A 12,036-nucleotide genomic window follows, 5' to 3' on the forward strand; every position below is an offset into this window, starting at 1 on the left:
AGAGCAAACAAATACAATCATGGATAATACCCCGAAGTATCAATTTTTGCATGCAGATTCAGATATATGCAGAGCAAAGAAATGGTAAAAAGTGAACTATAGGTTACATATAACATATACAATTAACGTGTACTGTTATCAATAAGGAAAACTCATAAATTCACCTGTTATAATCATAACAGTTGTCACATAATATTTAATACCTAAGGGCATGGGCATCCTATGTAGTGCCATATCATAATATTTGAGTTACTACCTAAGGGCATCCTATAGTGCTTGTAAAAAAAGGCCTATCAGCTTATTGCAAAATGTTGCATAGTCAGCCCATCCCAACCAACCACGCATTTCCTCCTGCACAACTGGGATTCTTGAATATTTCTACTTTCCATGAACAGAGGCAGCAAGGGTTCCCCGCTGAGATTCTTCCCTTCCTGATCTGTAGACGGTCCAGTTTCATACTATAATTCACACACAGAGCAACCAGGTTATTATCAGTTACACTGATGGGTCAGGTCCAAAAGCAACCTCAGCATTTTCCATTTTCATGCACTTGTGGTCTCCTTCGCATTGAGTCTACACTGTCTTTGGGTTTGATTTCCAGTTATGCACATGTTTTCCCCCCTTCAGCAGTCACCCTGCCTTCACTCAGAGACTCCCTGTAGTTTCTAAAGTGCAACTTCTTCTCTCCCTCCACAGGGAAAGCAAACCTTTCTTTGATTTTCTCCCTCCTTTCCCCCCACATAACAGCAGTTTTTGTCATTCCCAATTTTTGAAATGGGCCACCATTTCAAAACGATCAGTAAAACTTTAAAAAAAAACCAAAACCCAACACCCTATCACTGGAGCAATAGATCCTTGAAACTATTTGTCACATGAAATTTACATGATCTAGCAAAAAAATGATGGATGAAAGACAGCACCAAACAAAACAAGTCAGGAGACCTCCTCAAGTGGAGGTCACACAGAAAGAACAAGGAAGCAGCAGGTGGGCAAAATGGCAGATGAGTTTGGCTAGGGATACTTTGCAGGTGAGAATCGCTGTGTAAACAAAAACCTGTGTGGGGGGGGGGGGAAATCACCACAAAGCAAACAGCCATTGGGTAAGTAGTACATGGACAAATCCTCAATGAAAGTTAAACCCTTGATCAGAAAGACAAAACCTCCCCCTTACCCAGCAGTGTTGATAGTGTGCCCACTTTCTCAGAATGCTGCCTTCACCACTATCCACTTGCCAGACAGTATTAAAGGGATCTACAAAAGTGAAGTTTAAAAGTTATCTAATTGAATCTAATTTAAATCTAAAAAGTCATCTAATTAAATCTAACTTAAATACTACATACGATGTTTGACTCCACTTTTGTTCAAGTAACAATGACGCCATTTCCTTACACTTAGTCACTGGAACAAACATGAAGCTGCCTTATACAGAATCAGATTGCTGGTTCACCAAAGTCATATTGTCTACTCCGGCTGGCTACGGTTCTGCAGACACTCAGATCTCGGGTCTCACGTATCTCTCCCATCCCTATTTGATCCTTTCTTCCGGTGATGCCAGGGAACTGAACTGTGGACATTCTGCATGCCAACACATGCTCTGCTACTGAACTCCTCCTTGTCCTTCTATTCTTCCCCATCACTGGCTAAAAAGAATCCTAAAGGTTCAAAAACGCAGTTCAATCTTATCAGAAAGACAATGAGTAATCACTGTGGTACAGCAAAGACTCGTTTATGATAGCATACAAAACTTCAGCCTTTGTTTGCAAGCAGGAACAGAATCCCCTTTTTACACATAGCCTTTCAGGTAAAATTGCCTGATGATTGGGTAGCGTTTCCCTTCCCCCCCTCTGTCTGTATCATATGGTACTGTTGCCCTACTTGAATCACCAGGCTTCGTAATAACGTATCCCTTGCCCTCTAGGCACCCCTGGCTGTCGTGCACCTTCGTTCTTCCTGCACACCACTCATTTCAAGCCAACCTGAGTCAGAGGATGTGTTCTATTACGTGGATTATCTGTGAAGAATGTTAGGCTTGAAGAAACATGTAAAATTGGACAAGGCACCAAGGTCCTTTCCAACTAACACAAAAAGTAAGCCCGCTGGCCCACCCTGAAATATGTACAAGCAGCAACAACCAACACTGCAATCTTGATACCTTCCTGAGAGGAAGCTTCATTTATTTAACTATTTGTGTGCCTGTTTTTCTCGAGCGTCACAGGAGTGATTAAGAGAACCAAGGAATCTGAGACCTGCTTAGAACGGCAACATACGAATATACCACATTTTGCTTTAAACACAACAGACTATAATTTTAAGAACTGATTATGGCAGCTTTCATCCATTATGACTACAGCAAGAACATAAAAACAGCCCTGCTGGATTAGACCAATGATTCAACTAATTTAGCATCCTGTCTTACCAAGCGTCCAATCAGGGAACAGAGGATGAGTCCTTCCCTTTATGTTGCCTCCTGGAAGTGGTATTCAGAGGTTTATTGTTTTTGGATGTGGAGGCTCCCTTTAGTCACCATGACCAGTAGACACAGTTGGAATTATCTTTGATAACCTGCCAATTAAAAGCTAATATTCTGTAGTCAGAATTGTAGTCTAGTAGTTCATTCATTCATTCATTCATTCATTCACTCACTTAAGTCCCACAGATTCAAAGCATACCCACCTCGGCTATAGCTATGGGCAATAAATCTAGACTGTTTATACACACCGTTTAACCAAATAAGCCATTCTGTACAAATCCAAGCCTTTTTCATGGCAACTTTAGAACCGCATACATAATATTTATTCACAACATTCAGAACAGTTTACCTAGTATTACAATCAGATTTAACCTTAAGTATATGGGAAAGCAGCCAAGTACCACCTTAGCACAACACAACAGAACACTTGAGGATAGAAATGTTCCCTCTAGCTTATAAGAGTCTCAAGTACAGCTTACACCCTGATCTTATCTTCAAGTGAAAGTGTGCGAACAGTTACAGTCTGAGACGCAAAACTTGCAAGATTCACAAAAATTATTCACCTATAAATATTTGTATGAATTCACACACCTCTAACTTTCCCAGCCACTTCCTCCTTGCCACAGGTATTCAGACAGATATGGGCACTACAGGCACTCTTACAGTTAACTGGACTAGTTTTACCATTAGATGACCTATGACATTTTGTATGGAATGTAAGGAAACATTTAACACTAACAATTTAAGTATTAACACTTCTTCAGCAAGGATACCAGCCTTAAAACAGAACATTCTAAGCAAATATAATGCATACTGTTTCCCATTAGATAGCAAAATTTAAAGAAAGGGACTTGGAAGTATTTCAATACAATAGACGACAGCAACAAGAAAGGATTCTGGAAGATTACAAGAGGCTTGGACTCCGGCACTCATTATAAAACTGTACTGTACACAGTCCTTCGCAACAGCAGTGGCCAGAACAGCAGTTATGTGAGTACATGACTTCATAGATACTAAGCATGCAAAACTGCTTCGAAGTTATGAGCATCCGGTTTGCCAGTCACACACAAGGCCCTGCAAACTGCGACCATCCTGATTACCACTGACACCCTTTTCTTTTTCTTCCCTCCCCCAGAAAAAAAGTCGTACATAAGACAGGAATAAGTCTAAGTCTGCCTCTCCTTCACAATGGCTTGGCTGAAGCATCATGAAAACAAACACTGCTTCAAAACCCTCCTGGAAGCTACACAGAACTCATCCCCATCTCCACGTGGGGTGTTCAAGCAAAGATAGAGCTGGTGGCAACCACAGATAACCACCACACCAACGAACTACAGTAGAAACCATGGATATCCTATTGCTACAGTATGGTCCAATCCCAAATTGATCAGTTTGCAGCGGTATCTATCTAAACTGAAGAACACTAGTAAGATTTCATGAGAACAACCAAACATTTAGATTGTCAAAGGCTTTCATGATCAGAATCAACTGGATGTTGGGGTTTTTCCAGGCTACGTGGCCATGGTCTGATTGTTTTTGCTCCTAACATTTCACTGACATTTCATGGTGTGACATGCCTCTGAAAATGCATAGAGGCAAATGAAACGTTAAGAGCAAAAACTACCAGATCCTGGCCACAGAGTCTGGAAAACCCACAACAGCTGTTCAGATTTTGTTTTGCTGACCACAGTTCCTTGTTATAAAGATGTTGAGGTCAGCATCATTTTAGTGTGCTGAAATAAAACTATGGCATGATTAAGCGTTAGTGGCAGAATCATTGGAGATTATTAGCCTTCTGCAGTAGAGCCAAGCAGCCCTTCCACCTGGGTAAAAAACTGAAACTGTTTCAGGACAAAGCCAGAACAAATGCAGCTGCACACACCAGGTTGACTAGCTTAACTTTATTCCAAGAGAAAGTACCCTAATAATCCATAATCAAACATAATAGAAACATCAAATAAAAATCCAGTAACACCTACATTTAGAATGCATGTCAGTATTCACTCCATTGAAAGTTGCTATGTCTAAAATTTCTCATTAATATTGAACAGAAGAGAAAATGTAGGCTACTAGAACAAAACCTCTATTTTATGCAGGGCTTAAAATCAGAAATATACTATAGATTTCAGCACAGAAAGCATTTCCGAACAATAGAACACCCACACTTTTAATTGTGTACCCTTGCTAGCACTGTTCACATATTACCCTGTGGCCCACATCATTGAAAATTGCTGGTGGCAGTGAAGAGTGAATGGAATGAAAACCAAAGTGACAAACAGCCTAACTTTTAAGAACAAGCACAGAAAACCCTAAAGGTTCCTGAAAAGGGTGGGTAAATGACAAAGCAAGCAGGCAATCCATCATTACTGAGCTTCACTTCCAATGGGGAAATACGGTGGTGAATTAGGTACACTGTAGGGCATAATCACAATTCATCGACAATGTTGTTAAAACCCAACAAGTCTTCCCGGTGCCTTTCAAGATCTATTGGGGTATTCAGAATGTTGGGCTAGGATCTGTGAGACCCAGGATGGAATCTCCACTGTGCCTACCTTAGTATTGTGTAAGGATAAATTAATGAAAGAAGCAAGAACAACGTACGCCTCTTGTAATCCACATGAAAGGGGGGGGGAATAGAGAATGAGAGAGAAAGAATGAGAGAGAAGGATATACATATCTAACTGGGAGATCCAGTGTGATGCAGTGGTTGAGACCTGAGTTTAAACCCCCACTCTGCCATGAGGGCATGCTAGGTTACCTGGCCAGTCACACACAGACAGACCTAAGCTACTTCACAGGGCTGCTGGGAAGATAAAGCAGAGGAGAGAAGATCAATGGAACTTACTCTGTGTCCCTACTGGGGAGAAAGGCGGGGTGTAAATGAGGCAAATAAAATGTGAATTGAGTACATGCTCAAGAATATTTCAGCACCTTCTACAACACACACTCACATTCTAGCTGTCCTTTAATAGTTAAAAGGCAGTGGAAAAGTTTCCCTTCAAGTATTTATTATGTACTTCATTTATTATTTGTCTGTCTTACTGAGACAAGGCAGATTACACAGTGTAAATTGATGTAATCAACAGGGTGAGACATCTAAGGAGCTACACGATAGGACTGGGACTGCACAAATCTGAAACAAAGGCCGTGAAAGTCACTGACAATACAGTTGTCCACTTGGATATATAGAATATTTCAGACCTCAACTTTTGAAAAAAAATATTTAAAAAGCAGGGCACTGCTCAACATAGAACAAAGAGTACCAGCTGCTCAATTTAAATGCAAGTGTTCCCTCCCTGAGTGTTGAACAGCAGAATGCTCAGTCTCTATGAACACTACTTTTTTTTTAATTGAAAGAATTTTGCGGGTGACTTTAGGGTACTTTTGTCAACCACCAGGATAGGAATCCTAACAGCTGTTCAACCATATCCCACCAGTCACGACTTACATAGTGCACAACTGCTCCGAATATTGTCTTTCTTCAATAATAATACTTCTGATTTAACCAGAGGCCTGAGCGACCATTTAGAGCAGGGGTGGGCAATTATTTTTTCCATGGGGCCGCATAAGAAACAGAAAATATTGTGGAGGGCCAGGCCAAAAGGCTGAACTCAATTCTGCATAATAGGGGCTGATAAGTGACAGACAGGTGCACAGATCAACTTGGAATCAGTGGCAACAGTTCTGCACACAACACCATTTGGCACAAAGAATCACAGGCTTAACCTACCTGCATAGTTGTCCACTGTGACAATCAAGCAAGTGGGGAGACTTAAGTCCCTTGACCTACTTTTTTCATCGACTGGTGCTTTTGAAAGCCCCGCAGAAGCCAATTGCCTTGGTTGCTGGCTTCTGCGGGGCTTTCAAAGACACCTCGCTCCCCCGCAAGGCAGGGGGCCAGTCAGGGTCATCCGGCGGGCCGGATGTGGCCCGCGGGCCGTATAATGCCCAGGTCTGATTTAGAGTATGAATTGTACTATAGATCCTGCAGATCAGTCCACTGGTTCACTTACCATGAAGGGGCCTTCTCTTGGGGTGTGTGTGTGATGCGTGGAGTTCAGTTTTGTCGGGAACAAGGGAAGCAACGTATTTGTGCCAGGCCCAGCACCTGGCTTCTGCCACCAGAAACCCTTCAGTCATGCTACATAACAAACCAACCAAACCACACCCCTTAGCCTCACCATAAATCCTACGGCTACTCTCTCCTTTCCTGTTTGGTTGAGAAGCCAGGTCTTGCTACCCGCACACTGATGTTACCATAAAAAAATACTGGCTTACTTTCCTACCTTGAACACCCATGGATCACAAAGGAATTTGTTCACAGTCTCCCTTCTTTCATTACCAAATTTGTTCTAGCCCATTATTGTCTTATTTAGAGGTACCTTTGCAGCACACCTAATCTGCTGTTGGTCTCTACCTGAGAGCACCACACCCTACTATACAAATCTGTATTCCAAACTACTGAAGACAGAAGAAGGCGACTGCTGGATCTCCAGCAGCCCAACTTTGCCTTCACAAAAGGTCAACAGTGAGCTGAGTTTGGAGAAAAGTAACGTCTTGATTCGTTTTTGCATAACTGATTGGCATTTTCCAAATGTAAGAGGCCCAGTAAAAATTCAGACTGCCAGCCTATCTCATGGCTTGGAACTGGCAGACTTTCCAATCAACACATTTATATCAGATTAAGATTAAACAATCAATGGTTTCTTTAAAAAAAATATCTGTGGCACACCTAACTCATTCTGCAACCCCGGAGAAAGAGTTTGAAAACTCAACAACTGCTCCCTCAATCCCTGAAAATGCAGATAGCCGCTGAAGTTTTGTGAGCAGCAGACTTTTATTGAGAGAGCAACAGAAGCATTTCCATCCTCTCTCATCCTCATGTATCTGGAAGGGGTGTGAGTACGAAGACTGGACTTCAACTTGATTTCCACACAGAGACGCAAGATGTGTCAACTTCCAAAAGCCCTTCAACAGAACGTATGAAGGGACGTGAAAAGGTTACTACTTCAACCTCGCAAGAAAAGTACTCAGCACGTGGTTTAGCGTAAAGGGGGGAAACTATGTCAGAAAAGGCAGTGGTAAGAAATGCAGCATCTCCATCTTCTGTTTCCGCCTACCCATCAACGAAGCAAACTAAGTAAGAAACTGACTTTACTTTCATTCTTGGTTCAGAGATACCAATATCACCTCACTAGGCCCGAAGAAAGTACGTCCAAGAATATAATCAGATAGCCAGATTGTGGTTAGGGTAACTGGACAGCGACCAGGTGAGAGACCCCATTCAACTATGAGGCTTGTGGCCATTTGGGGCTGCAGACCTCCCAGAATTGCAATCGATTTCCATTCAACTATGAGGTTTGTTGCCAACCTCCAGATCTCCAGATTACAGAGATCGACTCCCCTGGAGGAATCAGCTACTTTAGAGAGTGGACCCTCCCTCCTTATACCTGCTGAGGTCCTCCCCAGACAGCACTCCCCCAATTTTCCAGCCTCAAGAAGGCTTCACAGGTGACTTTAACCAACTTTCCACTTAAAATGACCTCCCAGGGCTGTTGTGAGGTCAAAAATCGGGAAAGTACACTGAGATGGCCATAAATAAAGTCAACTACTTTCTCAAGTGGGCTGAGGCAAAAGTTTGTGGCCAGAAGTGCAAAAACTTCACTAGAACACGGCCATACCGCCCGGAAACCACACAGCACCCCACTTCACATATCTCTTTCAGGGCTGTTGTGAGGACGGGAGAAACAAAGTGCACCGAGGTACTGCAAACTATAATCACGCCATAATAAAAACGCAGCCATTTCCTCACCTAGGCTGAGGTAAAAGTTTGCAGCCAGAGGTGCAAAAACTTCACATCTCTCTTTGGGAGCTGTTGTGAGGACTGAAGACAGGAGAAACAAAAGCGAACCGAGGTACTCCCTGAGGTACCGCAAACTATAATCACAGCATAATAAAAACTCAGTGACTTCCTCAAGCGGGCTGAGGTAAAAGTTTGCAGCCAGAGGTGCAAAAACTTCACATATCTCTTTCGGGGCTGGTGTGAGGACTGAGGGCGGGAGAAACGAAGCCAATGGAGGTACACCCTGCAGCACCACAAACTATAATCACGCCATAATAAAAACGTGAACCGAGGTACGCCCTGAGGTACCGCAAACTATAATCACAGCATAATAAAAACTCAGCGACTTCCTCAAGCGGGCTGAGGTAAAAGTTTGCAGCCAGAGGTGCAAAAACTTCACATATCTCTTTCGGGGCTGTTGTGGGGACTGAGGGCGGGAGAAACGAAGCCAATGGAGGTACACCCTGAGGCACCACAAACTATAATCACGCCATGATAAAAACGCAGCTATTTCCTCACGCAGGCTGAGGTAAAAGTTTGCAGCCAGGAGGTGTCAAAACTTCACCTCTATTTTGAAATGACAGGGGCAGAGGGTGGGGAGTGGTGGTGGTTGTTTTTTTCACAGAGCCATGATTCTCCTCAGAGAAAGGCACTGAGGCGAAGCAGGGAGAGTCTTGGGGCTCAACGGTGGCGGGAGAGCCGCGCGCCAGGGGGCGGGGCCACCCGCGGCCACGCCTCCCTCTGCCTCCCCGCCAGGGCTTGTCCCAGGAGCCAAGAGCGGCTCGCGCCCTTCGCCTGCAGAAGGAGCAGCACGCGCCCAGCCACTTCCCCATCGCCCGGGGCGCAAAGCCGCAGCTGCTGGCATTTTGCAGCGGCGGGCCGACGCCTCCTTCCACGCCCTGCCGGCACGCTTCCTTTCCCTCGCTCCCTCCCTTCCATTATAAAAAAAGGTAACAGCCGCGTGCAAATAGATATATATGGCCACCTTTTCATTTTCATCTGCGCCCTCTGCTGGAGGAAAAAGCCCTCCCGCCCCACTTGTCAAAATAATAAGAGCGGAATCGGTGGCACCTTCCACTTGCAACAAGCTGCCGAGGAAGCCCCTTGCTTTCGGCTGCCCTCGAGCAAAAGGAGAAGGGGGTTTGCAAACACCTGGGGAGGCTGTCGGCCAGGAAAGGCTCCCCTCTCGTTCTTGGCCCCCGAGGTGCTTGATAATTCTTGGGCAACCGGGGCGACAAACCCGTTGCTAGCCCACACGCACACACACACAAAATCAAAACAGGAATCCATAAACGCTACATTGATCTAGAAGTCTCCAAGGCGCCACCGAGTCCTCGTTTTAAAAATGTCCTTCATGGCGAGACACGCCCCAGTAAATAGATGCCTCCGGATGTGGTTTTATCAGGGCTTTTTTGGGGGGAGGGCAGATTTTTTACACTCCACGCGTGGAGATTTTCACACGAACCCCCCCCCCCCCACACACACACACACACAGCGCGATTATCCGCTCCTATCAGATCGGAAGGGGACCGTGCCTTGGAGTGGCAAGGGACTCCTGGCGACCCCATCCTCGGGTCGCCCCAGGCGAAAGGTGAGTAAAGGTGGGCTTCCACCACGCTTTGCAAGATGCATGCACGGAGCCGGAGCGACACCACACACGACTGAGATTTGCAAAAAGTCGCCGGTTCTGCAAATCCTTCAAGCCCCAGGATTTTTTTCCCTTCCAACCTCAGCACTCCCCACTTCCGCAAGGGGGCTGGGGGGCTCTCCATGCTACGGAACCCACAAAGGGATGGCGGCACTGGAGCTACATTCCTGCCCCCGCCGCGATGCAAAGCTTGAACTACCAAGAAAGGAATATTCCCAGCGGGCGCGAACGTGCATAGAAATAAGGAACCGACGCGACCCGTGCATTTGACTTATAAGGAGGAATTGCATTTGGGGGAGGGGGGGGAGGGGGAATAGAAATCGACCTACCGGCCACGCAAACTGGAAATTGATGACAATCCTGCCCATGTCGTGAGTCTTCCCCAAATGCAAATTGCGATTGGTCAGGTAAAAAGTATTTCCACCGAGAACCGGAGTAGATCCGGAGCCGTAACTGCAGGCTCCAGTGGGCGTGATTTTGGACTGGTATTCCTTGAGGCAGACTTTCACGTAAGTGTCACACTCGTCCCGGGTACAGTCCAGGTTCTGGGGGTTTTTCACGCCATCGCAACAGTCCCCGTTCCACAGTTCGCCGTTGACATTCTTCACCGAGTTGATCTGCACCTCGAAATAGCCCGAGGCCTCCGAGACCTAAAAATAAAATGGAAAAAAAAAATCAAAAGGGAGACAGGCCCCTTTGCAAGAGAAGTGCGGCCGCCCGATGGGGTGGGGGGTTTGCAACTATGGAGTTTCTTTCCCGTAAAGCCATTAAAACCAGACCATTCAAAGAGGATCGTACCGTCCCATCAATAAATAAATAGCATTTCAAAAGCGTGCCGCGATAACCGAGAGAAGCGACAGGAAAGGCTTTAAGCCGTGCAAAAATAAATGGGGTGTGTGTGGAGAGGAGAACTCCATTTGCAACGAAGAAATAAAATATGAAAACACTAAGCAATCCCTTCCCGGGGACAGATTGGAGGCGCTGCATCAGGGATGTAAACGGCTTTCATTACTTTGTTGTTTTTTTAAAACGTCAAACCGTTCCGAAAAATAAAAGAAGTTGGGAAGGGGGGGGGGGGCTCTAAGCAACGTGCAACGCAAGTTTTGCCCGTCTCCTTGCAAAGCAAACACCGCCACTGGAAAGCAACGCGCTGCAAAAAGCAAGTGGGGGGGGGGGGAGCTGGAGCCATACAATTAGAAGAGCCTAAACCAGCTGCTCTCATCTCCTCCCCCCCCCGTGAAGCCGCAGCTTTTAAGTTATTTGGGGGGGGGGTCCCCCTCGATGCAAGGTATTCCCAACCCCCACCCGGTATTGGCGAAAAGTCCGGCACGCGTTTGCAAAGAGCCCCGCTTCGAATTTTGCAAAGCGGAATCGACCGGGGGGGGGGGGTACGGCAAGGAGTGCAAAGGCAGAAATGCAAAACAACCGCTCCGCTTTGCTGCCCGTTACCTGCGCCCACGAAGTTAGCAGCAGCCACAGCCGAAGCGCCGCGGCGACGAGTGCCCGGGGCTGCCGGCCGCGATCCGGCATGCCTGCCTCTGCTGCTCCCAGCTGAACGCCACCGGCTCAGAGAAGACGCGCGAGCACCCCGCGAGCCATCGACCGGCCGCGGCTGGCAGGAATCGCATCGGCGAAGGCGGCGCGCTGCTCGCCGGGCACCGCTGGGCGACCCTTTTTGCAACCAGCCCGGGCCGGAGGGGCAGCGGCGCGCGCGCTGTCAGCCCCGAGCCGTCCGCAGCAGCGCCCGCTCCCCTTTGCAACTCCGCTCGCTCCTCCAACAAGTAGGTGCCGGAGTGACAGCTTCAGTACCCATTAGTCAGCAGCGCCTCTCTGCCTTCATATTAATGAAGGGGAAGGGCCCCGCAGCGGCGGCGGAGGGCGGGCGGGTGTGGCCACGCGCGGCTCCTTAAAGGGCTGGCCCAGCTGCAAGGCAGGCAGGGCGCGTTGCAAAAAAATAATGGGAGAGCCGGAGCGCGCGCGCCGCCTTTGCACAAGCCGTGCATCGCCCGGGCCTTGCGCAATTCACCTGTGGCGCGTGGGCAAGGCCTTTGGCTGCTGCTGCACGCGGAGGGAAAG

The 12,036-nt window shown here is 46.7% G+C and overlaps 1 protein-coding gene across 2 annotated transcripts in view; it reads right to left on the reverse strand.

Moving 5' to 3' along the window:
* The window catches only part of JAG2 (jagged canonical Notch ligand 2), a 125,405-nt gene extending 113,639 nt beyond the window's left edge, over positions 1 to 11,766 (reverse strand). For both annotated transcript variants that reach the window (XM_048485684.1, XM_048485683.1), the window contains exons 1-2: positions 11,410 to 11,766; positions 10,290 to 10,610 (exon numbers count right to left, since the gene is read on the reverse strand). In XM_048485684.1, coding sequence (XP_048341641.1) covers positions 10,290 to 10,610; positions 11,410 to 11,490 — 402 coding nt within the window. In that variant the 5' untranslated portion in view covers positions 11,491 to 11,766. The remainder of the gene's footprint in view (positions 1 to 10,289; positions 10,611 to 11,409) is intronic.
* Positions 11,767 to 12,036: the final 270 nt, after the last annotated feature.

This window comes from Sphaerodactylus townsendi, linkage group LG02, assembly GCF_021028975.2.
Source record: "Sphaerodactylus townsendi isolate TG3544 linkage group LG02, MPM_Stown_v2.3, whole genome shotgun sequence".
Classification (NCBI taxonomy): Eukaryota; Metazoa; Chordata; class Lepidosauria; order Squamata; family Sphaerodactylidae; genus Sphaerodactylus; species Sphaerodactylus townsendi.